The 25,948-nt window shown below is 41.6% G+C and overlaps 2 protein-coding genes across 9 annotated transcripts in view; one reads left to right on the top strand and one right to left on the bottom strand.

Moving 5' to 3' along the window:
* Positions 1-20,061, top strand: part of ofd1 (OFD1 centriole and centriolar satellite protein) — a 39,646-nt gene extending 19,585 nt beyond the window's left edge. For 2 of the 7 annotated variants that reach the window (XM_084121907.1, XM_084121905.1), the window contains exons 10-22: positions 1,709-1,782; positions 1,868-1,959; positions 2,969-3,158; positions 6,696-6,826; positions 7,512-7,623; positions 8,791-9,210; positions 14,054-14,222; positions 16,660-16,757; positions 17,386-17,436; positions 17,513-17,688; positions 18,491-18,634; positions 19,745-19,812; positions 19,883-20,061. In XM_084121907.1, coding sequence (XP_083978033.1) covers positions 1,709-1,782; positions 1,868-1,959; positions 2,969-3,158; positions 6,696-6,826; positions 7,512-7,623; positions 8,791-9,210; positions 14,054-14,222; positions 16,660-16,757; positions 17,386-17,436; positions 17,513-17,688; positions 18,491-18,634; positions 19,745-19,812; positions 19,883-19,928 — 1,771 coding nt within the window. In that variant the 3' untranslated portion in view covers positions 19,929-20,061. The remainder of the gene's footprint in view (positions 1-1,708; positions 1,783-1,867; positions 1,960-2,968; positions 3,159-6,695; positions 6,827-7,511; positions 7,624-8,790; positions 9,211-14,053; positions 14,223-16,659; positions 16,758-17,385; positions 17,437-17,512; positions 17,689-18,490; positions 18,635-19,744; positions 19,813-19,882) is intronic. The other 5 variants (XM_084121910.1, XM_084121911.1, XM_084121906.1 and 2 more) reach the window with 5 other exon arrangements.
* A 216-nt stretch (positions 20,062-20,277) lies between these two features.
* The window catches only part of gpm6bb (glycoprotein M6Bb), a 55,946-nt gene continuing 50,275 nt past the window's right edge, over positions 20,278-25,948 (bottom strand). For both annotated transcript variants that reach the window (XM_084121914.1, XM_084121913.1), the window contains exon 7: positions 20,278-22,240. In XM_084121914.1, coding sequence (XP_083978040.1) covers positions 22,091-22,240 — 150 coding nt within the window. In that variant the 3' untranslated portion in view covers positions 20,278-22,090. The remainder of the gene's footprint in view (positions 22,241-25,948) is intronic.

Genomic DNA, 25,948 nt, shown 5'->3' with positions numbered 1-25,948 from the left:
GAGGGAGAACAGGCGGAGACTGAGGGAGAACAGGCGGAGACTGAGGGAGACTGAGGGAGACTGAGGGAGAACAGGCGGAGACTGAGGGAGAACAGGCGGAGACTGAGGGAGCAAACAGGCGGAGACTGAGGGAGACTGAGGGAGAACAGGCGGAGACTGAGGGAGAACAGGCGGAGACTGAGGGAGAACAGGCGGAGACTGAGGGAGAACAGGCGGAGACTGAGGGAGAACAGGCGGAGACTGAGGGAGCAAACAGGCGGAGACTGAGGGAGACTGAGGGAGAACAGGCGGAGACTGAGGGAGAACAGGCGGAGACTGAGGGAGAACAGGCGGAGACTGAGGGAGAACAGGCGGAGACTGAGGGAGAACAGGCGGAGACTGAGGGAGCAAACAGGCGGAGACTGAGGGAGACTGAGGGAGAACAGGCGGAGACTGAGGGAGAACAGGCGGAGACTGAGGGAGAACAGGCGGAGACTGAGGGAGAACAGGCGGAGACTGAGGGAGAACAGGGTTTAAATACACAGAGCAAACAAAAGGAACTAAATTAGATAATTAACAGGACTCAGGTGATTGAGACTGGGGGAAACTGGGTCACAGGACTAAACCAAAAACACTATGAAACTTGGGAAACAGGCCATACATGTACATGTTCCAATTCGATTTGATTTCGATTCCCGATTCGACTCAATGAATCTAGATTTAACACAAATCCTATATTTATAAAAAGGAACAGTGAACATAAGTTTACAAGAGGTTAATTAATAAAAAGAAATTAGGAACTCTTAAACTCTTTTTATTTCAGGTACGCTTGTGTACATTAACAGAACTAACTCTATATTTCAAATGCATGCGATGAGTCGACAGGATTTTGATGAAAAGCTGACGCTGAAAGTTGAGTCTGAACCGTCGCACGCCTTGATCAAACAGGACCAGGTTTAAGATTAAACACACATAATATCTCACAGCATTCGCTGTAACGTGAACAGTGGAGGAACACTAATACTGGCTTCTGGGTGATGGATAAATAATTATGCGAAAAAATAGATTCGTGAATCAATCTTGAATCGACCACATTTAAAAAAAACGATTAATTGAGGAACTCTCCTGAGTTCTGCAGATCCTCTCAGACTGATGGGTAATCCTGCAGATGTCGCTCTTGTGACACGACTTGGAAACCTGCAGTGGTCGCTTCATATCTAGTCCAGTAATGATGCTGTGTGTGTTTCTACACTGGGCCTTTATTTATAACCTTCAGACAAGACTTTAATAAAGTTTGCATTGATGAGCTTTCATTTTCAAAAGTTGGAATCAGTAATTTAAACTTTTAACACTTTTATTCAGCAAGGACACATTAAATTGATCAAAAAGTGACAGTAAAGACATTTATAATGTTACAAAAGATTCAATTTCAAATACATGCTGTTCTTTTCATCTTTCTATTCATTTTATTTTTAATTTCTGGAGGATCATGTGACACTGAAGACTGGAGTAATGATGCTGAGAATTCAGCTTTGATCACAGGAATAAATTACACTTTACTATATATTCACATAGAAAACAGATGATTTACACTGGAATAATATCTCACTGTTTTTACAGTATTTTTGGTCAGATAAAAACTTTACCATAAATCGCAGCAGTCGTTTGATGAGCAGTGATTGTTCAGTGAGAGTGAAGCGTCCGATGTCATCGTGAACATGTGTTTCAGATATCAGCTGGAGCTGAAGGAGGATTACACCAAGAGAACGGAGACACTGACAGAACAAGAGAACAGGATTAAAGGTATTGAAGGATTAACGTTTAATCATTTGATTGATCTGTACAGTAGATGTATTGATAATGAACGGCCTTATTTTCCTGTTCGCAGCAGAAGCGCTTCGTCTGCAGAAGGAGTCTGCTATTACTGATGCAAAAGCAGAAGAGCATGAGAGACATTTAGCAGAAGTCAAACGTCTGCAGGTAAAGCAGATCTGATCCCATAATTCATCTGTGCCGAAGCAAGTGATGCATGATCTTTCTAAGCATGACATTGATGTGCTGATATTCCTATTAAAGTTGCTTTTAGGGCTCCGTTCACTTTACAAACTCTCTCTTTAAAGGTCTATTCTCAGAAATAATGTGCTGTTCTTTCCCATGTGACCCTGGACCACAAAACCAGTCACAAGAGTCAATTGTTTGAAATTGAGATTTAGATTTCATCTGAAAGATGAATACATAAGCTTTCCATTGATGTATGGAAGGTGCAAAAAAATCGAAACATTGAGAAAATCACCTTTAAAGTTCGCAATTTTGCTGCATTCACTCACAAAAATATTTTTGTAATATATTTACGGTAGGAAATTTACAAAATATCCTCATGGAACATGATCTTTACTTAATATCCTAATGATTTTTGGCATAAAAGAAAAATCGATAATTTTGACCCACACAATTGACTATTGCCACATATACACTGCAAAAACATGCTTTTCTTACTCAGTATTTTTGTCTTGTTTCCAGTCCAAATATCTAAACATTCTTAAATCAAGAAGCATTTACTAGAGAAGTAAAATTATATAAGAATTCTATCTTGCTTTCTGATAAAACATTTTTAAATGAAGTGAGTTTTTGCTTAAAACAGGCAAAATTATCTGCCAATGGGGAAAGAAAAATAATCTTAATTCAAATGAAAAACAAGAAAAAAAAATTAATTCAAATGGAAAACAAGATTATTTTTCTTATTAAGTGCTTGTTTTAAGCAAAAACTCACTTCATTTAAAAATGTTTTATCAGAAAGCAAGATAGAATTCTTATATAATTTTACTTCTCTAGTAAATGCTTCTTGATTTATTTGGACTGGAAACAAGACAGAAACACTTCTTTGCGGTGTGCCCGTGTGACATGTGACTGGTTCTGTGGTCCAGGGTCACGTGTGTGTGTGTGAAAACAGTATTTTGCAGTGGTAGTGTTTAACAGCACATTCCCTCAGACGGAGCTGGAGTCGGCCCGATCGCAGACGTCTCTCCTGACCCGAGAGAACGAGCGTCTCCGACAGAGACTGGAGAACATGAGTGATTATTCAGCGCTGAAGACAGAAACACAAGAGCTGCAGACTCACATCGCACTGATGAAGCTCCAGCTGGAGGAGAAACTCCAGGAGAACCAGCGACTCAGACAAGGTGCTTCGGGTTCCTCCGGTTCCTTCCTCTCTCTGTGTGTCAGATCCTCGTTCTGCTGGAGGTTCTGGAGATCTACAGCCAATCACAGTGCACGAATTATAGGACCAACACACCTATTATAGCTATAACACACTTATTATAGGAACAACACACCTATTATAGCTATAACACACTTATTATAGGAACAACACACCTATTATAGCTATAACACACCTCAAACAACCTGAGATTAAATTGTTTCTGAAAGAGTCTCTTCTGCTCAGCAAAGCTGCATTTATTTGATCAAAAATACAGTAAAATTGTGAAATATTATTAGAGTTTAAATCATCTGTTCTCTATGTGAATATATAGTAAAGTGTAATTTATTCAAAGCTGAATTTTCAGCATCATTACTCCAGTCTTCAGTGTCACATGATCCTTCAGAAATCACTCTAATATGAGGATTTGATGATCAAGAAACATTTATGATTATTATCAGTGTTGAAAACAGTTCATATTTCTGTGGAAACGGTCATACATTTTATTTTTCAGGATTCTTTGATGAATAGAAAGTTCAAAAGAACAGCATTTATTTGAAATATAAATGTTTTGTAATAGTAAATATCTTTTTTTTTTTTTTAGAAATTGTTTTATTTCTTAAATATATACACTGCCATTTGGGGTCAGAATGTTTTTCTTTTTCTTTCTATTCATCAAAATATTCAGCTGAAAATTCAGCTTTGATCACAGGAATAAATTGCATTTTACAATATATTCACATAGAAAACAGTTATTTTAAATTTAAATAATGTGCACAATTTTTACTGTATTTTCTGTATTTTTGATCACATAAATGAAGTCTTGGTGAGCAGAAGATACTTTAAAAAATATTAACTATATATATATAATTTTATTTTTTATTTTTTTAACTTCCATTAGACTTTAAAAAGCTTCTTCTAGCATTATTAATTAAAATCAAAGTTTGCTTATCAATTGAAGGAGCTTTATTTTTATGAATTGATGAACTAACATTATAACAACCTTTTATAATGATTCCATTGATCAATAATAATGTTTCAGTAGGATCGGGATGGAAAACTCCTTTATATTTGCTTATGCATCTTTTCTGAGGAGGAAAAAACAAACAACAAACATTTGCAGACTAAAAATGTAAAAACAAGCAGAGTGATGTGTGGGAAAGGTGGACTCCTGTGAGGTTGGAGCAGTTCAGGCCAGGATCTGAAGGGGTCAGACGGGGACAACATCCACACACACACACACACACACACACACACACCAGTGGCCAGTGTAGATGTGCTCCGCTTGTTAATTTGGCGCTCTTGGCTGGAATAATTGTGCATTTGCTGGGAGAACGAGGAGCGGGGGGGTGGGGGCCGGTGGGCGGGGGGCGGGGGGGCGTTGGTGGGCGGGGGGCAGGGTGGGGGCCGGGGGGCGAGGGGTGGGGGGGCAGAGAAGCGCTTCATCGTTTCCTCTAGTACAGCAGAGACTCTGAGCATGTCCCTCTGTTCCTCATTCATGCTTTGAATTGTGAATCATGATCAGTGTTGGGGAAACTTACTTTTAAAAGTAATGCATTACAATATTGCGTTACTCACAAGAAAAAGTAACTAATTGCGTTTCTTAGTTTCTTTTTATGAAAAGTAATGCGTTACATTACTTTTGCGTTACTTTTTCTCACCTGGGCTGGGCTGGCTTGTTTGTTTTTTAATAACAAAAAAAAGTTCTATTTTTGGTAAATGTAAATGTTTCACACTGAAAGTGAAGTGAATAATCCTCAGGCTGATAGAAATGCATATTTAATCCTGTACAGTAGAGGTAGAGTACAGTAGAGGTACAGCAGAGTACAGTAGAGGCAGAGTACAGTAGAGGCACAGCAGAGTACAGTAGAGGCTGAGTACAGTAGAGGTACAGTAGAGTACAGTACAGTAGAGGTACAGCAGAGTACAGTAGAGTACAGTAGAGGCACAGCAGAGTACAGTAGAGGCAGAGTACAGTAGAGGCAGAGTACAGTAGAGGCAGAGTACAGTAGAGGCAGAGTACAGTAGAGGCACAGTACAGTAGAGGTACAGTACAGTAGAGGTACAGTACAGTAGAGGTACAGCAGAGTACAGTAGAGGCAGAGTACAGTAGAGGTACAGTAGAGTACAGTAGAGGTACAGTACAGTAGAGGTACAGCAGAGTACAGTAGAGGCAGAGTACAGTAGAGTACAGATTACAGTAGAGGCAGAGTACAGTAGAGGCAGAGTACAGTAGAGGTACAGTACAGTAGAGGTACAGCAGAGTACAGTAGAGGTACAGTACAGTAGAGGTACAGCAGAGTACAGTAGAGGCACAGTAGAGGCAGAGTACAGTAGAGTAGAGGCAGAGTACAGCAGAGGCAGAGTACAGAAGAGGCAGAGTACAGCAGAGTACAGTAGAGGCAGAGTACAGTAGAGGCAGAGTACAGTAGAGTACAGTAGAGGCAGAGTACAGTACAGTAGAGGCAGAGTGCAGCAGAGGCAGAGTACAGAAGAGGCAGAGTACAGCAGAGTACAGTAGAGGCAGAGTACAGTAGAGGCAGAGTACAGTAGAGGTACAGTACAGTAGAGTACAGTAGAGGTACAGTAGAGGTACAGTACAGTAGAGGTACAGCAGAGTACAGTAGAGTACAGTAGAGGCACAGTAGAGGCAGAGTACAGTAGAGTAGAGGCAGAGTACAGTAGAGTAGAGGCAGAGTACAGTAGAGGCAGAGTGCAGCAGAGGCAGAGTACAGTAGAGGCAGAGTACAGCAGAGTACAGTAGAGGCAGAGTACAGTAGAGGCAGAGTACAGTAGAGGTACAGTACAGTAGAGGTACAGCAGAGTACAGTAGAGGTACAGTAGAGTACAGTAGAGGTACAGTACAGTAGAGGTACAGCAGAGTACAGTAGAGTACAGTAGAGGCACAGTAGAGGCAGAGTACAGTAGAGTAGAGGCAGAGTACAGTAGAGTAGAGGCAGAGTACAGTAGAGTAGAGGCAGAGCACAGCAGAGGCAGAGTACAGTAGAGGCAGAGTACAGTAGAGGCAGAGTACAGTAGAGGCAGAGTACAGTAGAGGCAGAGTACAGTAGAGTACAGTAGAGGCAGAGTACAGTAGAGGCAGAGTACAGTAGTGTACAGTAGAGGCAGAGTACAGTAGTGTACAGTAGAGGCAGAGTACAGTAGTGTACAGTAGAGGTAGAGTACATTTGATTACGAATCAGAAGGCTGCGATGATAAAATGATTGTTGATGCATCTTTTTTTTTCTATACAGTTTTTTTTTTCTCACTGTGTGACTTCAATAAAAAAAAATTGGATCAGGTTCGATTTTCTGCGTTTTTCACATCCGTAGCAAGTATTTTGAACGGTGTTTTGACAATTCAGAGCCACAGAATCACGAATACGAAAAAACGCATATGAAAATTTCAGACTCGTTGTGCAAAGACCTTAAGAATCAATTTTTTTCCCCCACTGCTAATGTGTAATGGTGTGTGTGTGTGTGTGTGTGTGTGTGTGTGTGTGTGTGTTTGTGTGTTCCAGAGCGCAGTGGCCCGTCTGAGCAGGAGCTGGTTCTGCAGGCTGAGATCCGGAGACTGGAGAACACACGAGCACTGGACCAGCAGGAGTTCGAGACTCAGAGAAGCGTCCTGCACACACAGCTCCAGCACGAGGTGTGTGTTTCTACAGGATCCAGTGTTTACACGCTTCATTCCCGGCATCAGTCTGAGACGGGATCAGCATTAGTATTCTTTATCGTGTAGAGATCGCTTTTGATTTTATGGATGAATCTCACAAAACGCCAAGAACATAACCTTCAAAACCAAAGAAAGAAAGAAGGTTCATATACACACATATATACACACACACACACACACACACACACACACATATATATATATATATATATATATATATATATATATATATATATTTTAAATAGAATATGGACATTAAGAATATGACCTTCAAAGCCAAAGAAAGAAAAAATGTAAATTACATTTTAATAATAATAATATTTACTCAAAGGTGAAATATTCATATGCATTACAATAATGAGATTCTTTGTGAAATGTGCTTAATTGTGCAAAAAATATCAAGAAAAAGACAATCTTTTTTTTTATTTGTATTTGTTTAATAATATATTAATGTTAATAATAATAATAATAATAATTATTATTATTATTAATATTGTAATTCATTGTAATAATATTTACGAAAAAGCAAAACATTCCAATGCATTACAATAATACGATTTTGGGGAAATTCTGGGTGCTTAATTGTACAAAGGAAAAAAACCTTTTTTTAATGTAACCTGTATGTGTGTGTGTGTGTGTGTGTGTGTGTGTGTGTGTGCAGGCTCAGCAGTGTGTGCTGTTGAAGGCTCAGCTGCAGGAGTGTGAGGAACGCACCGCGTGGATGAACGCTCACACACACCAGCTCCAGCTCCAGCTCCAGCACACACAGCAAGGTCTCATAGACACACTCGCTCCGTCCATCAAACTCAACCTTTCAGCGTCTTTCCTGTCAATGCTTTCAGATTCGTTTGCAAGCTAAAAACTTGCAAAAGTGTGTATTTATTTCATTCAGGGTTCCCACGGCCACTAAAATATATGAGGAAATTGTGTAATATTGTATATGAATAAGAATGAACTCAGAACTCGTTTAGACTGAAACTTTACCATAGTGACGACATTTATAAACAAATCATTCTTTCAGTGAATCGTTCAAACCACTTCACAACTCATTCTGAATGATTCATTTGTGAATCACTCTTTTTATTCAGCTTGTATTAACTCTTTCCCCGCCATTGCTGTCATTTTCTGTGTTTCGGTGTTTTGAGTGTTATACGGCAGGGGGCGCTGTTAACATCTCTTCTGAAAGAGTGCAGAATCTCCTGATCTAAACACAGGCGAAGAAGCGGAAGCATGCATATGATTACATGATATCGCTTATGTAAAATAATGCGATCATCAACATTAAACAGGATTTAAATCAAAACTGCGTAACGTTACTGAATGAAATGTTGAACACATGAAGAGGAAACTACTGAAGCTTTGAGGTGTTGCTGGACTCGATCGACTCTGTGTTTATGATCATCGCTCTCAATCTCATCCGGACCAAGACTGTGACAAAAACCCGATTTTATCAGCTTTTTGCTCAAAATGTTGCTTTTTTATGAAACTTCCCCACATTCAAGTGTTGACTAAAAAAAGAATGCATGAAGCTTGAATAAAATCAGATATTCTGTTCTTTCTTTTAATATATTTCATGTTCAAATATTCATACAACAACAAAATATTCCAGGGGCAGTGAAACTTTTTTTTAAAGTGCTGGTGGGGAAAGAGTTAATGAATCATTGAAGTGAATCACACTAAAAAGAATGATTCACAAATGAATAATTTAGAATGAGTTGTGAAGTCACTTGAACGATTCATTAATACAAACTGAATAAAAAACAAATGATTCACAAATGAATCATTCAGAAGGAGTCAAGTTCTTTTCAATGAATCGTTCAATTATTTTAAATGATCAAACGGAGTGGGAACCCTGATCTTTCACTAGTAGTGTGTTTAGTGGTGTGGGGTTTTCGGTCACTCTCTCTCTCTCTCTCTCTCTTTCTCTCTCTCGTTCTCAGCTCTGGAGAACGAGGTCCTTCGAAATCCCAAGCTTTCGCTGTTAGACCGATCAGTTCTCAGTTTGACCCCTGACGTGTACGCAGACTCCGCCTGGAAGCCCAGGGCCCCGTGTGCCGCTGATGTGCCTGAAGCAGGGGCCCTCAGGGGCCGGTGGACTCGCGTCGAAGCCCCCGAACACGAGCGTGACTCCGGCCTGGTGACCGGCGCTCTGGCCCGGATCCGGGAGCTGGAGCTCGAAGCCGAGCGACTCGAGGAGGCGTACAGGAGCCATCAGAACAGAGATCCCAGAACCTGTGGAGTGAGTTTGGGTCCCGTGGAGAGACTGAGCAGAACCCCTTCCCCGAGAGAGAGAGACCCACCGAGACTCCTCTCTCCTGCAGTGTCCAGGAGCAAACGTAGAGCCGCGGTTCGGGATCAAGGTAACGCTTGAACTGCACTGGTTAGCAGCAACCGGAAACATTTGGCGAAAATGTGCTTTTGTTTAACCCTGGTGCGACAATTTTGTCTTTTTCAGTTTTTTTTTATTTTGTTAATTTTGCCTGTGTTAATGCTAACTGCATACATTTTGGCACAGGTGTGTATTTTTATTGTAATTTTACTATTTCACCCCCATTTCCTTTAACTGAAACCTGGCATAAAGAAAATGATGGGCTCCTGTTTAATCAGATCACTCCAGCGGGTTTTGGAGTATTAGACCTCCCGAGGCTATCTGGCAGAGCTGGAGGCATTATTGTGGTTTACAACTTGAAGTTGCGCACAAGCTCTGTGACTGTTCCCCAGTTTTCGTCATTTGAATGTCTGGTCCTGAGTATTTCCGCTCCTGTATCCATCATCATCGCTACAGTTTATAAACCACCTAAGGCTACGACACACGCAGCTTTTTTGTCAGATTTTGCGGACTTCCTGTCGATGCTGACCATGAAGTTTGACAGAATTCTAATTGTGGGAGACTTCAATATCCATGTTGACCGGAGTGACTCAGTAGCGGCTAAGGAATTTCTGTCGCTAATTGACTGTTTTAGCTTCATACAGTTTGTAACCGACCCAACTCATAACAAGGGTCATACGCTGGATCTTGTGATAGCTAACGGATCATTTGTATCACAGTTTTCATCAACTGATATTGGACTGTCTGACCATTCAGCCGTCTTTTTTAACCTCGAACTATATCATTCAAATGAGCCTACCATCCGAACAGTAACCTTTCGGAAGTGGAAGTCTATCGATCAGACAGCTTTCTCCAATTCTGTGGTTTCCACTCTAAGCGATCTTCATCCCATATCACTGGAGGAGAAAATTCTGCAGCTAAACTCCACTCTTGCTGCTAATCATGATACCTTTGCTCCTCTCAAGTCACGTAAGGTCACATTCGCTCGCTCTGCTCCCTGGTATAATGACAATCTGCGTTCTAAAAAGGCTGCTTGTCGGAAAATGGAGCGCAAATGGCGCCTTACTGGTCAGAGTGTCTACTACCAAGAGTGGAAGGATCTTCTGGGGGGTTATCGTGCTCTTATGGAGTCTGAAAGATCCTCTTATTTCTCTCAGGCTATCGTAAATAATCAAAATAATCCCAGACATTTGTTCCAAACCATAAACAGATTGCTTCAAGTTAATCCTGGTACCACTATGCCTGTTTCTCAGCAGCTCTGTGACTCTTTTCTACAGTTTTTTAATTCGAAGATTGTCAATGCTCGCAAAGAAATTCATGTTAACCCTGACTGTGCCACTTCACTCCTTTGTACATCTGGGTTCACTGGTGTTTCTTTTACTCATTTCTCACTGCTTGATTCTGAGGCTCTCACAAGGGAGGTATCCAACATGAAATCAACCACTTGCTTGCTGGATCCAATTCCTACAAATCTATTTAAATCATGCTTCCCTGTGTGGTGCCCTGTTATTCTTAGCATTATAAATGAATCATTGGAAACTGGGGTTGTTCCAGCAGTACTGAAGACTGCTGCTGTTACGCCTGTACCAAAGAAAGATAATGCTCCTGTGGATGATTTGAACAATTTTCGTCCCATTTCTAACCTTCCCTGTTTGGCAAAAATACTTGAGCGTGTTGTTGCCTCTCAACTCTGTAATCATCTTACAACCAATAACCTCTTTGAACCCCTTCAGTCAGGTTTTCGTAAATTTCATAGCATTGAAACGGCGTTGGTCAAAGTTATCAATGACTTGTTGATGGCCTCTGACTCTGGAGCTACCTCACTTCTCATTCTTCTTGACCTTAGAGCTGCCTTCGATACTGTGGATCATGGTCTATTACTTACCCGTCTGGAAAGTGTTTTTGGTGTGTCCGGGACAGTTTTAGACTGGTTTAAATCCTATTTTACTGACCGTTCCCATTTTATTTCGATGTGTGGCTTTAGGTCTGACACTTGCACGGTGCTCACTGGTGTTCCTCAGGGATCAGTTCTAGGCCCTCTACTCTTTAACATTTATCTATCTCCACTTGGGCATCTGCTGCGATCGCTTGGCCTTAATTATCACTGTTATGCTGACGATACCCAAATCTACATCCATTCTAAATCTGGTGAAGACATTGATGCTTGTTATCTTTCTGGTTGTATTTCTGAGATTAAAGCGTGGATGAATAATAACTTTCTTTGCCTGAACAGTGGGAAAACTGAGATTATGCTTATAGGTTCCCGTCATCAAATTCGCAAAGCGGTTCCATTGTCCTTGTTTGTTGATGGCTCTGTTTTAGAGACTCATAGTAAGATGAGGAATCTTGGTGTTATTTTTGACACCACCCTCACTTTTGATTTCTTTGTCCAGAGTACTGTGAAGGCATCCTTTTTCCACCTCAGAAATATTGCCAGACTACGCCCAATGCTAAACTTATCTGTCGCTGAAAAGCTGATTAATTATTTTGTGGTCTCGCGGCTGGATTATTGTAATGCAGTTTTAACTGGAGTTTCTAAAACCACAATTAATAAACTGCAATATGTACAAAATTCTGCTGCCCGGATCTTGACGTGAGCCAGGAAATTTGACCATATTACTCCAGTTCTGAAGTCCTTACACTGGCTCCCGGTCAGATTCCGTGTTGATTTTAAGATCATGATGTTGACTTACAAGGCATTACACGGCTTAGCTCCGCAATACTTATCTGGTTTATTAACCACTTATATTCCAAATCGCCGACTGCGCTCCTCACAGGGTAATCTGTTAACTGTTCCACAAACGCACCTAAAATCTATGGGCGACAGGGCTTTTTCTGTCTATGCTCCTACACTCTGGAACTCTCTCCCCGCTGAACTTAGGGAAGCACAGACTTTTGGCATTTTTAAAGCTCTTCTCAAAACAAATTTTTTTAAACTTGCATTTGAATGCTGATGTCTTATTGTGCTCGTTCTATAGTTATTTTTATGTTGCTGTTTTTGTTTCTATTAAGTTTTACTTGTAGTATTTCCTGGTGGACTGTGATTTTATGTACAGCGCTTTGAGAAGCTGCTTTTAAAGGCGCTCTATAAAATAAAGTTTATTATTATTATTATTATTAAAGATGACATATTATGCCCCTTTTCACAAGATGTAATATAAATCTCTGGTGTCCCAAGCTGTCGTTTTAGTTTTTATTAGTTTTAGTCACGTTCATACTCTTTTTAGTCTAGTCAAGTTTTAGTCGACGAAAACTGATGACATTTTAGTCTAGTTTTAGTCAATGAAAATTGTATTTTAGTCTCTTTTTAGTAATGCAATTATATTTAACCCAGTCAATATAGAATTTCAAACAAGGTTATCTTATTATATTTAGTATATTTACGTGATATTTATGTGACGGTGGCAGTTTTTTTTTTTTACCACCGCGGTAATGGACAAACTACCGGCGGTGGTTTGGGGGTTATTTAAAAAAATAAAAACTTGTGTTATATTTCCACACAAAGACGCGTGATATAGCCTACCACTCTGCGCTCTGAGAGGGATGTGGGACACGAGCAGGAAAGAGCATCGATCTCTTTATGATATCTTCGTGTTTCTACTTTATGTAAATTGGTCTGAAGAGCGAATTTTATCCTCCACAAGGGCGAGATATTTAGGCTGTGTTTGAGATTGCGCTGCCAGAGAAAGTGAAACTAAAAATCACCCGCGCGTGTGAAACGCGCTTTACAACTAAACTTGACGCGCCCTATGTCTAATATAACAAGCACAAACTGTGTTAAAAAGAATTTGACATGCAAGTACAAATGTAGGCTCTCTGTCCTACAGCGTTTTTCTACTTTACCACAGTAAAGAATACGAATATAATAGGCCTAATTAAAAGCGAACCAATGAAGAAACGTTTATAATCCCTTTAGAAAATGGGTGAGACGTGAGTGAAGATTTGGGAAAAGAAACAAGAGATTCCATGCAGGGATGAGTCACGATTTTTGGATATTCGATTAGTTTATTTAATTATAGAATATCGAATAGGTTGCGATTATTCTCTAAAATAAAATCTCCATGTTCTGGTGCTGATGCGGTGACGCGTTCATGTAACCAGAGACGCTGCCAATAACACACAGCTGTCACAAAGAACCGGCAAAAGTAATGATTATGAATGTGTCAAATATATCAATGAGACATTTTAATAGAATAACTAATGGAGTAATATTGTTAAATTCGCTGATAATCGGGTGACCAGATCGCAAACCAGAATTTAAAGCCGACAAAGCTATGGGTTCACGCACAACTCTCTCATTCGTCGTGACGTTATAACATTTCGTCTCGTCTCGTTTTGGTCAACGAAAATGAAGAGACATTTTAGCATAGTTTTTATTTTGTAAACCACATTTAGTCTCGTTTTTATTCGTCAACGATATTGCATTATACATGTATTTTAGTCATCGTCACATGACCAGCATTTACGTCTCGTCTCGTCTCGTTTTCGTCAGGTGATAAAGGTTCGTTGACGACAATATTTCGTCATAATTTTCGTTGACGAAAGCAACACTAGGTGTCCCCAGAGTGTGTGTGTGAAATTTCAGCAAAAAAAAAAACTCCAGATAATTTATTATAGCTTGTTAAAATTGACACTTTTTGGGTGTGAGCAAAAATGCACCGTTTTTGTGTGTGTCCCTTTAAATGCAAATGAGCTGCTGCTCCGCCTCCGTTCAGAAGAAGGCGGAGTCTTTACACGAGCTTCAGAAACTCCGGCAATAACAAAACAGGCCAATCTCACTCATCCAGAATCCCAGAATAACCAGTAGCGAGTGATTATTAAGATATTTCAATTCTGAAGTGAACTAATGCTTTACTGGTGTGTGTGTTGATCAGAGCGGAGGATGATCTCTGACAGCGGGCGAGCGGCACTGGTGTTTGCAGAGAGAGAGAGAGAGATCTCCCCGATCCCTGCTGGAGAAATGAGCTCATCCAGAGACTTCACACACACACACATCAGTCCCAGCAGCCCCAGGATGAAGAGCACCACACGCCACAGCAGCAGGTGCACACACACACACACACACGCCACAAGCCTCACACACACCACACACATGCTACTGCCACATACACGCTTAAAGACACAAAGCACACACGCTTAAAGACACAAAGCACACGCGCTTAAAGACACGCCACACACGCTAAAAGACACGCCAACACACGCTTAAAGACACGCCGCACACACGCTTAAAGACACGCCGCACACGCACTTAAAGACACGCCACACACGCTTAAAGACACGCCACACACGCTTAAAGACACACCAACACACGCTTAAAGACACGCCACACACGCTTAAAGACACGCCACACACGCTTAAAGACACGCCACACACGCTTAAAGACACGCCGCACACGCTTAAAGACACGCCGCACACGCTTAAAGACACGCCACACACGCTTAAAGACACACCAACACACGCTTAAAGACACGCCACACACGCTTAAAGACACGCCACACACGCTTAAAGACACGCCACACACGCTTAAAGACACGCCACACACGCTTAAAGACATGCCACACGCGCGCTTAAAGACACGCCACACGCGCGCTTAAAGACACGCCACACACACGCTTAAAGACACGCCACACACGCTTAAAGACACGCCACACACGCTTAAAGACACGCCACACGCGCGCTTAAAGACACGCCAACACACGCTTAAAGACACGCCAACACGCGCTTAAAGACACGCCAACACACACGCTTAAAGACACGCCAACACACACGCTTAAAGACACGCCACACACACGTTTAAAGACACGCCGCACACACTTAAAGACACGCCAACACACGCTTAAAGACACGCCACACACACGCTTAAAGACACGCCACACACGCTTAAAGACACGCCACACGCGCGCTTAAAGACACGCCAACACACGCTTAAAGACACGCCAACACGCGCTTAAAGACACGCCAACACACACGCTTAAAGACACGCCAACACACACGCTTAAAGACACGCCACACACACGTTTAAAGACACGCCGCACACACTTAAAGACACGCCAACACACGCTTAAAGACACGCCACACGCGCGCTTAAAGACACGCCAACACGCTTAAAGACACGCCAACACGCTTAAAGACACGTCAACACGCGCTTAAAGACACGCCAACACACGCTTAAAGACACGCCAACACACACGCTTAAAGACACGCCACACACACGCTTAAAGACACGCCACACACGCTTAAAGACACGCCACACACACGCTTAAAGACACGCCACACACGCTTAAAGACACGCCAACACACGCTTAAAGACACGCCACACACGCTTAAAGACACGCCAACACACGCTTAAAGACACGCCACACGCGCGCTTAAAGACACGCCAACACGCTTAAAGACACGCCAACACGCTTAAAGACAAGCCAACACACGCTTAAAGACACGCCACACACGCTTAAAGACACGCCAACACACGCTTAAAGACACGCCACACGCGCGCTTAAAGACACGCCAACACACGCTTAAAGACACGCCACACACGCTTAAAGACACGCCAACACGCGCTTAAAGACACGCCAACACACACGCTTAAAGACACGCCAACACACACGCTTAAAGACACGCCACACACGCGTTTAAAGACACGCCACACATGCGCTTAAAGACACGCCAACACACACGCTTAAAGACACGCCAACACACACGCTTAAAGACACGCCAACACACACGCTTAAAGACACACCACACACACGCTTAAAGACACGCCACACACGCTTAAAGACACGCCAACACGCTTAAAGACACACCACACACACGCTTAAAGACACACCACACACACGCTTAAAGACACGCCAACACACACGCTTAAAGACACGCCAACACACACGCTTAAAGACACGCCACACACACGCTTAAAGACACGCCAACACACACGCTTAAAGACACGCCAACACACACGCTTAAAGACACGCCACACACGCTTAAAGACACGCCAACACGCTTAAAGACACACCACACACACGCTTAAAGACACACCACACACACGCTTAAAGACACGCCAACACACACGCTTAAAGACACGCCAACACACACGCTTAAAGACACACCACACACACGCTTAAAGACACGCCAACACACACGCTTAAAGACACGCCAACACACACGCTTAAAGACACGCCAACACACACGCTTAAAGACACGCCAACACACACGCTTAAAGACACGCCACACACGCTTAAAGACACGCCAACACGCTTAAAGACACACCACACACACGCTTAAAGACACACCACACACACGCTTAAAGACACGCCAACACACACGCTTAAAGACACGCCAACACACACGCTTAAAGACACACCACACACACGCTTAAAGACACACCACACACACGCTTAAAGACACGCCAACACACACGCTTAAAGACACGCCAACACACACGCCACACACACATATTATAATTCTATTTGTTTTGATTTCACAGTCCACCCAAACTGCAGGAAATCATTTCCAGTTCATCCCAAGAGTCGTCTCCTCAACCGGAGAAGATCACGCTTCACGATCTCACCGATCCCGTTCAACGTGAGAATTCATCAGGATTCTGGGAATATCAGGGAGTTTAGTTTCCCAGGCCTATAGAATCATGGAGATTTCTATAGCGAAGATACACTAATGTTCAAAAGATTGGGCTCAGTAAGAGTTTTTCTAAAGAAATTCATACTTTTATTCATCAAGGATGCATTAAATTGATCAAAAGTGACAGTAAAGACATTATGATGTTATAAAAGATTATATTTCAAATAAATTATTTTTATTCATCAAAGAATCCTGAAAAATAAAATGTATCATGGTTCATATTAGAGTGATTTCTGAAGGATCATGTGACACTGAAGACTGGAGTAATGATGCTGAAAATTCAGCTTTGATCACAGGAATAAATTACACTTTACTATATATTCACACAGAGAACAGATGATTTACATTATAATAATATTTCACAATTTTACTGTATTTTTTGCAGAAGAGACAAAAATCTTACCGACCCCAAACTTTTGACCAGTAGTGAATATGATTGGAGCCCTTCTGGCATATTAAACATCTTCACAAGATCAAATTACAACAAATAACTTTAAAAGTTAAATAACCTGCGTTATTCAGCAGCCTTTGAAAGCATTTGTGTGTGTGTGTGTGTGTGTGTGTGTGTGTTCAGTTGTGTCCGCAGATCAGGAGTGTTTCCTCCAGAAGCTCCAGGATCATCAGGGTGAGACGGATCTTCAGTCTCTCTTCCTCTTTGAGTTTTGAAATCACTGTATATAAACTAGTGTGGTGTTTTTCAGATGTGCAATCATCATCATCATCGCCATCAGCCGTAACGAAAGACCGGCGTGAGGAAGAGGAGGAGAGCTGGGAGGAGGAGAGGAAGAGAAAAGAGGAGAAGAGACGGAGGGAGAGAGAGGAGGCGCAGGAGAGAGAGGAGAGAGAGATGGAGAGACTCAAGCAGGAGATGGTGACGGTTCTGTCGTCTGACTGATCACACACATGACAACTGAACACTCATCCTTCCCTCGGGTCGTTCGAACCCCAAACTCTTTCTTTCTTTATTTTTATTTAAAAATTGAGTGTTCATCAGAGGGTCCGAGACCTCAGGACTTTTGTCGCACTTAAACCATTAACACACACACCACAAATTTAATGGATTCGAGGAGTTTTGTGGCTGAAATTTAAAAAAAGTAACAAATCCTTCCCTCACTGGTCAATGACCCCCTTAGGAATGAATGAAATGCGAGGAATGCTTCCGTTCACATAGAAAAACATAAAAATGCTCAAAATTCTGACAAAAAATTATTTTACAATGCATGTGTATCTGAATGCACACTGAAGAGAACTGACTTTAGGACCCAGAGGAACCGCTCATTTACTCCATATAGAGATATAAGGCCATCTAGAGTCATCAAATATCATCTTATATTATTATTTTTCCGGCAAAGACGCCCAATGTAAGATATTTAGAGCTGAATTAAAAGAGTTGAAAGAATGTGAGGAATGTGCTTAAATTACTCTTTATTTATTATTTATTGATCAAATCTAGTAATTTAAAGGTAAATAAAAATCTCCCCAAAAAAATGGATTAGAAAAAATTTAAAAAAATATTATCAAAATGAAATAAAAAAAAGCTTTATGGACAAAAAAAAATGTAAGTGTAATTTTAGGGCTTCGGGTCGTTTTGAGCCGCGACGGAAGGATGAGGGTTTAAATCATTGTGGCTGTTTTTACTTTGACGGTATGATTTTGATTTCTGTTTAATCTACTTTCAGGAGGATCAAAACGAGGAACAAGCAGAGGACGAGAGAGAAGGTCACGTGACATCACCGACCTCAGCGATTGGAGGAGGAGCTGATGAGGCCAATCCGCTTCAGAAGTACATGATGATGATCATGCAGGACAAACCGCAGGATCAGGTGCTTGAAGACACGTTTACATCCAGACTGTGAGGCTGTTTCAGGAGGGGTTTCACACACAGATTCTCTATCTGTCTTTAAAGCCCCCTGTAGTCAATCATTTTATCCCTTATAACTCATCTTCGATCGGTAAAATTACATATTTAAGCGTTTTTTTCCTTGAAAATTCCTCATAAAATATCTTGACTGTAACTCGACACCCTTGCCTCATTTAGTATGCGCGGTTCTATGAATATGCAAATGAGCCCCGCCTCCACTCACTCACTCAGCTCAGAGATCCACTGGTTGACGATCACACGTTGATCTGATTGGTTACAAGGTAGTTTGTGACGTCAGAAACACCAGCGATTTCAAAGCGTGTTTTTGAGACTGTCTTTGGTTCACTGCAGTTTTAAGGAGGAAATTATGCAAGTAAAATAATGCCAAATGGTTTTGAAAAAAAAAAACTTGTTGAATTGCACTAATTGAAAGAAATATGCATTGCATTAGCCGTGTTTGCATTTTACTGTATTGCATTTTTATGGGCTGAAATTCAACATGGTTGAAAGTCTATTTACGACTGTAAGTCATTCTCTTCAAATGCTAATAGTAGCAGATTGAGATTATGAATCTGCAATCTATTGATATTCCGGCAGTTCCCGGATGTCAAATGTTGAATTTTCTGTCGAATTGAACCACTGAACAAGTGAATTTTGTAAAGCGAAATGAAATGGACCGAAAATTGCCTGTTGATTATTAGGTTTTATTTTTAAACAGAATTAACATTTTTGAAGTGAAATCTAAAAGTTGAATATGGATTATTGAATTTTTATTAATGAAAATGTGTGAAACGTTTTGAATTGAAATATTCACAAACATAAATACACGATCATGTTGAATTTCAGCCCATAAAAATACAATGCAGTAAAATGCAAGGCGAGCACTGGTATTTTTTTCAATTAGTGCAATTCAACAAGCTTTCAAGTTTCAAAAACATTTGCCGTTATTTTTTTACTTCCATAGAAAATACTCAGCAATGCTGTCGACTTATGAATGTACACATGGTTTGTCTTAAAGCATATTTTAATGTGAGATATGTTTGACTCTGTGACTCTTTTAATGAACTTTCAGAGTCCAAAGAAAGAGGCATCAGAACACCAAAGTCAAGAGGATGTTCTCCTGTCCGACAACGAGCACAGGTGAGTCTCAGCGTGTGTGTTTTACTGTTCACAGAAACTCTTCATTACAAACCTTCTCCGTGTTCCTCAGTGTCGGCGTGACGTCACACGAAGAGCCGGACGACGACTTCTGGTGAAGAACATCAAGCGATCCGCCTCGTTTCCCTGCTGGATCGTCTCGTGTTCAGTGGATTTCATGATATATAGACATGATTCTTTGGGAATGTTGTTTTTATTGAGAGACTGAATAAATGTGAAATGTTTAAAGTTCTGCTGTTGTATTTTAATTCTGACAAAACTTGAACTGAATAATGACTATTTACAGCAGAATATGAATTATTCTCATATTTGATGACGTTTGCATCGTTGTCTGCTTTGAAGCGATCTGTACTGTATAGAGCGCTGGAGAAATAAAGGTAGCTGTAATGACAGAAATAATGACACTCATTGATTGATTTGAAAGAAGGCTCGTTGAGATCCAGGAAGTCTTTTATTATATTTGATTTATTTTTGTATAAAATCCAACAGCTTGTTTGAAGGGCTGAACATGGTCAGTGTCGCCGACATCAAATCATCAGTTCTGGACAGTTGTTAATATTCACAGTCCACCTTAACGTACAGCGTCACTGAATATTACCAGTGATTAAAGCATTACAAACACAGATATACATCATACATGAAAACCTTCTGGGCAAGTCAAAACTTGAGGCTTATAAAAGAGGGTGATGCGTTATATATTTGCGCTTTGTAATTGATCTATTTTTTGCCTTTTTTTTTTTTTTTTAAATTCAAAATAGCAGTTTAAGTACAAACTAAGGGAATCCCCTAAGAATAATGGTTAAAAAGCGATATTATACAGAATTCATATATGAATCAAATGAACAGCAATAAACATTACATGGACTAAAACTAAAGAAAAGAAAGCACATTATGACATTAAAATCTGGCAAATGCTGCCTACAACATGTCAATATAATGACCACCGGTTCGCTTTATGTATCAAATGCTGTATCAATAAAACTGTGAAAAAGAGCTTTGTCGGATTCTACAATTGCATATTTTGTTACTTTAGTTTTATCCTCCCAAAAAAAAAAGTTGCTGGTCAGAGTTCATATTCACGATGAGGTTCAAATGCACTATTAACAAAAAAAACTAAATGGAAAATGAGAAAATCAGCGGTTTTATTTTACAAATAAAATTGGGCAAAATCAAACCAACCCTCCAAATAACATCGCTTTCATACAAAAAAAAGTATTTAGACAATCATGGCAAGATTTTCTGTTCAAAAAAAGAATCATTTGCATTCCAATAGTAATGAGAATCACCACTGAAAATGAGAATTACAATAAAAATAAAGCCTTTATATGTAATGCATTATAAGGTGTTTTGAATGCATTAATTATGAATCTCATTATAATGCTCATTTATTCACTGAACACACCTTTAGAAAGTATAATGCACTAAAACACGTGACAAACATCCAATTTCAGATGCAATTACAAATATATAAAATGTGCATTTCGAATACCTTTCTAATGCATTAGACATAAACGCTTTACGTGTTCATTCATAAGCATTACATGTAAAATATCATTTCTTTAATTTGTCATGTTTTCATTATTCATGCATTCCTGCGTTTCTTCTGGGGACAGTATAAACATTATACTTTATTCATCATAGAGCAGGTTCAGTTCTGTAATGTCACTCAGCCAATAGAAATGCATTTTGCACAGTAATTTCACACTGAATTATGAACTAAGTTTTGAGCTAAATAATAAAAGTGGTATATGTGAGGTAGTGTGAATGTTTCAGTGGTCATCATCATTAATGAGAGCATACAGTGGTAACAGACAGTATCCCACAAGGCAGTGCACTCAAAACATGTGCAAAGATCAAGACATTTTTGCACAAAATTGGATTTTAAATGCAATAGTTTCCAAAAAGAATGAATCTTTTTCAAATTTTGCAACATGTATATAATGCAAATGCACAAGAGAAAACGTCCTACCAGGGATCATGGGAAATGAATGCTTGCACTTCACTTATATTCATGTTTAAATCACATCTTGTTACGAACAGAATCTGATTTGCGTTTCCGCCGTGTTTCCAATAGTGCAACATTTCAAACTTCAACCAGCCGTCGCTGGATCTCAAAGGGCTTCGAGAGGAACCGAACAGAAACAGAAGATAAACAGAGACGGGTGTGTGTGTGTGTGTGTAGTCGGCGTTAGTGGACAGGAAAGCAGCAGATGCATTAGTGTGTGTTAGTGTGTGTGTGTGTATGTGTGTGTGTGTGTCCTCAGGAGTAGGAGTTCACACACTCTTTGGAGCGCGCCTGGATGTCCTGTAGCTCGCGCTCCTCCTTCAGTTTGATGTCCTGATACGCGTGTGTGAGACTGGCGTCCTTTAGATAAGCCCAGTTTGCAGAGAGGATCATTAGATAATGGATCTGGAAGAGAGTCGAGTGACGGCCAGTGAGAGTTAATAACAGAGACAGAGCAGCAGCAGTGTATGAAGACACACACACACACACACACACACTGACTCACACACACACACTGACTCACACACTCACTCACTCAGTGACTCACACACTCACTGACTCACTCTCACACTCACTCACTCACTCACTCAATGACTCACACACTCACTGACTCACTCACTCATAGACTCACTCACTCACTCACTCTCACACTCACTCACTCACTGACTCACTGACTCACACACTTACTGACTCGCTCGCACTCACTCACTCACTGACTCACACACTTACTGACTCACTCACTGACTCACACACTTACTGACTCGCTCGCACTCACTCACTCACTCACTCACTCACTCACTCACTCACTCACTCACTCACTCACTCACTCACTCTCACACTCACCGACTCACTCACTCACTCACTCACTCACTCTCACACTCACACACTCACCGACTCACTCACTCACTCACTGACTCACCGACTCACTCACTCACTCACTCACTCACTCTCACACTCACTCACTGACTCACACACTTACTGACTCGCTCGCACTCACTCACTCACTGACTCACACACTTACTGACTCGCTCGCACTCACTCACTCACTGACTCACACACTTACTGACTCGCTCGCACTCACTCACTCACTGACTCACACACTGACTGATTCGCACTCACTCACTGACTCACTCACTCACTCACTCACTCACTCACTCTCACACTCACCGACTCACTCACTCACTCACTCACTGACTCACTCACTCACTCTCACACTCACACACTCACCGACTCACTCACTCACTCACTGACTCACCGACTCACTCACTCACTCACTCACTCTCACACTCACTCACTCACTGACTCACACACTTACTGACTCGCTCGCACTCACTCACTCACTGACTCACACACTTACTGACTCGCTCGCACTCACTCACTCACTGACTCACACACTTACTGACTCGCTCGCACTCACGCACTCACTGACTCACTCACTGACTGATTCGCACTCACTCACTGACTCACTGACTCACTCACTCACTCACACACTCACACACTGACTCGCTCGCAATCACTCACTCACTGACTCACACACTTACTGACTCGCTCGCACTCACTCACTCACTGACTCACACACTTACTGACTCGCTCGCACTCACTGACTCACACACTTACTGACTCGCTCGCACTCACTCACTCACTCACACTCACTGACTCACTGACTCACTCACACACTCACACACTCACTCACTCACACACACACACACTGACTCGCTCGCACTCACTCACTCACTCACACACTCACTGACTCGCTCGCACTCACTCACTCACTCACTGACTCGCTCGCACTCACTCACTCACTCACTCACACACACACTGACTCGCTCGCACTCACTCACTCACACACTCACTGACTCGCTCGCACTCACTCACTCACTCACTGACTCGCTCGCACTCACTCACTCACTCACTCACTCACTCACTGACTCGCTCGCACTCACTCACTCACTCACTGACTCGCTCGCACTCACTCACTCACTCACTGACTCGCTCGCACTCACTCACTCACTCACTGACTCGCTCGCACTCACTCACTCACTCACTCACACACACACTGACTCGCTCGCACTCACTCACTCACACACTCACTGACTCGCTCGCACTCACTCACTCACTCACTGACTCGCTCGCACTCACTCACTCACTCACTCACTCACTCACTCACTGACTCGCTCGCACTCACTCACTCACTCACTGACTCGCTCGCACTCACTCACTCACTCACTCACACACTGACTCGCTCGCACTCACTCACTCACTCACACACTGACTCGCTCGCACTCACTCACTCACTCACTCACACACTCACTGACTCGCTCGCACTCACTCACTCACTCACTCACACACTGACTCGCTCGCACTCACTCACACACTCACACACTGACTCGCTCGCTCGCACTCACTCACTCACTCACTCACTGACTCACACACTTACTGACTCGCTCGCACTCACTCACTCACTCACTCACACACTCACTGACTCGCTCGCACTCACTCACTCACTCACTCACTCACTCTCACACACTTGGTCACTGACTCACTCTCACTCACTCACTCACACACTGACTCGCTCGCACTCACTCACTCACTCACTCACACACTCACTGACTCGCTCGCACTCACTCACTCACTCACTCACACACTGACTCGCTCGCACTCACTCACACACTCACACACTGACTCGCTCGCTCGCACTCACTCACTCACTCACTCACTGACTCACACACTTACTGACTCGCTCGCACTCACTCACTCACTCACTCACACACTCACTGACTCGCTCGCACTCACTCACTCACTCACTCACTCACTCTCACACACTTGGTCACTGACTCACTCTCACTCACTCACTCACACACTGACTCGCTCGCACTCACTCACTCACTCACTCACACACTCACTGACTCGCTCGCACTCACTCACTCACTCACTCACACACTGACTCGCTCGCACTCACTCACACACTCACACACTGACTCGCTCGCTCGCACTCACTCACTCACTCACTCACTGACTCACACACTTACTGACTCGCTCGCACTCACTCACTCACTCACTCACACACTCACTGACTCGCTCGCACTCACTCACTCACTCACTCACTCACTCACTCTCACACACTTGGTCACTGACTCACTCTCACTCACTCACTCACTCACACACTTGGTCACTGACTCATTCTCTCTCACTCACTCACTCACTCACACACTTGGTCACTGACTCACTCTCACTCACTCACACACTCACTCACTCTCACACACACTCGCTCACACACTTGGTCACTGACTCACTCTCTCTCACTCACTCACACACTCGCTCACACACTTGCTCGCTCACTCACTCATTTATACAGACACACACACACTCACTCACACATAATCACACACAAACATATTGTGAAGGAATAATTCATCCATAAATGAAAATATACTGATGTCAGTTCAAACCTGTATGCTGTTGTATTTTTAAATACATGCAGTAATTATTACAAACATTTATTTCTATAACACTTTTCACAACACATCGATTCTAAGCAGAAAATCATGATATTGATATTCATGCCTTATAGTGCATTTATCAGATGAATATATATATATATATATATACAGCAAATCTCAACTGCTTGATTGCTTGTATCATCAAAAAAACATCTCTTTATATGCAGATAACGAGCTTGATGAAAATATAGATATATTTTGTGACAATATAAACAATATTTTTTTCAAATATGATCAATACTGAGTAATAACAAAGTTTACATTGTATAATATGTATATTATAAATATAGTTTTACATTTTGCTTTTGTTTCTTGTTTGTAAGTCGCTTAAGATAAAAGTTTCAGCTAAATGCATAAATGTAAAATGTTCATTTTGCAACAATATAAACAAATTTCAGATTTGAGATTTGCTATATAGAGTATCCTCATACAACTTCATATACAGTGCTGTGTGATTATACGTGTTTTTCGTAGTAAAATGCAACTATATAGGCCTAAAGCATCATGAAAAACAACAGCATATGGGTTTAAAACGACACAAGGGTTTATTTTCAGGCAAACTATTCCTTTACTGTACAAACAACTACAGTCTAGTGGATATTATGACATCTAT

This window comes from Abramis brama, assembly GCF_963993115.1.
Source record: "Abramis brama genome assembly, chromosome: 8".
In the NCBI taxonomy this organism is placed as follows: Eukaryota; Metazoa; Chordata; class Actinopteri; order Cypriniformes; family Leuciscidae; genus Abramis; species Abramis brama.
Note: the sequence above shows the minus strand (reverse complement) of the source record. Positions and strands in the feature narration are given on the sequence as shown.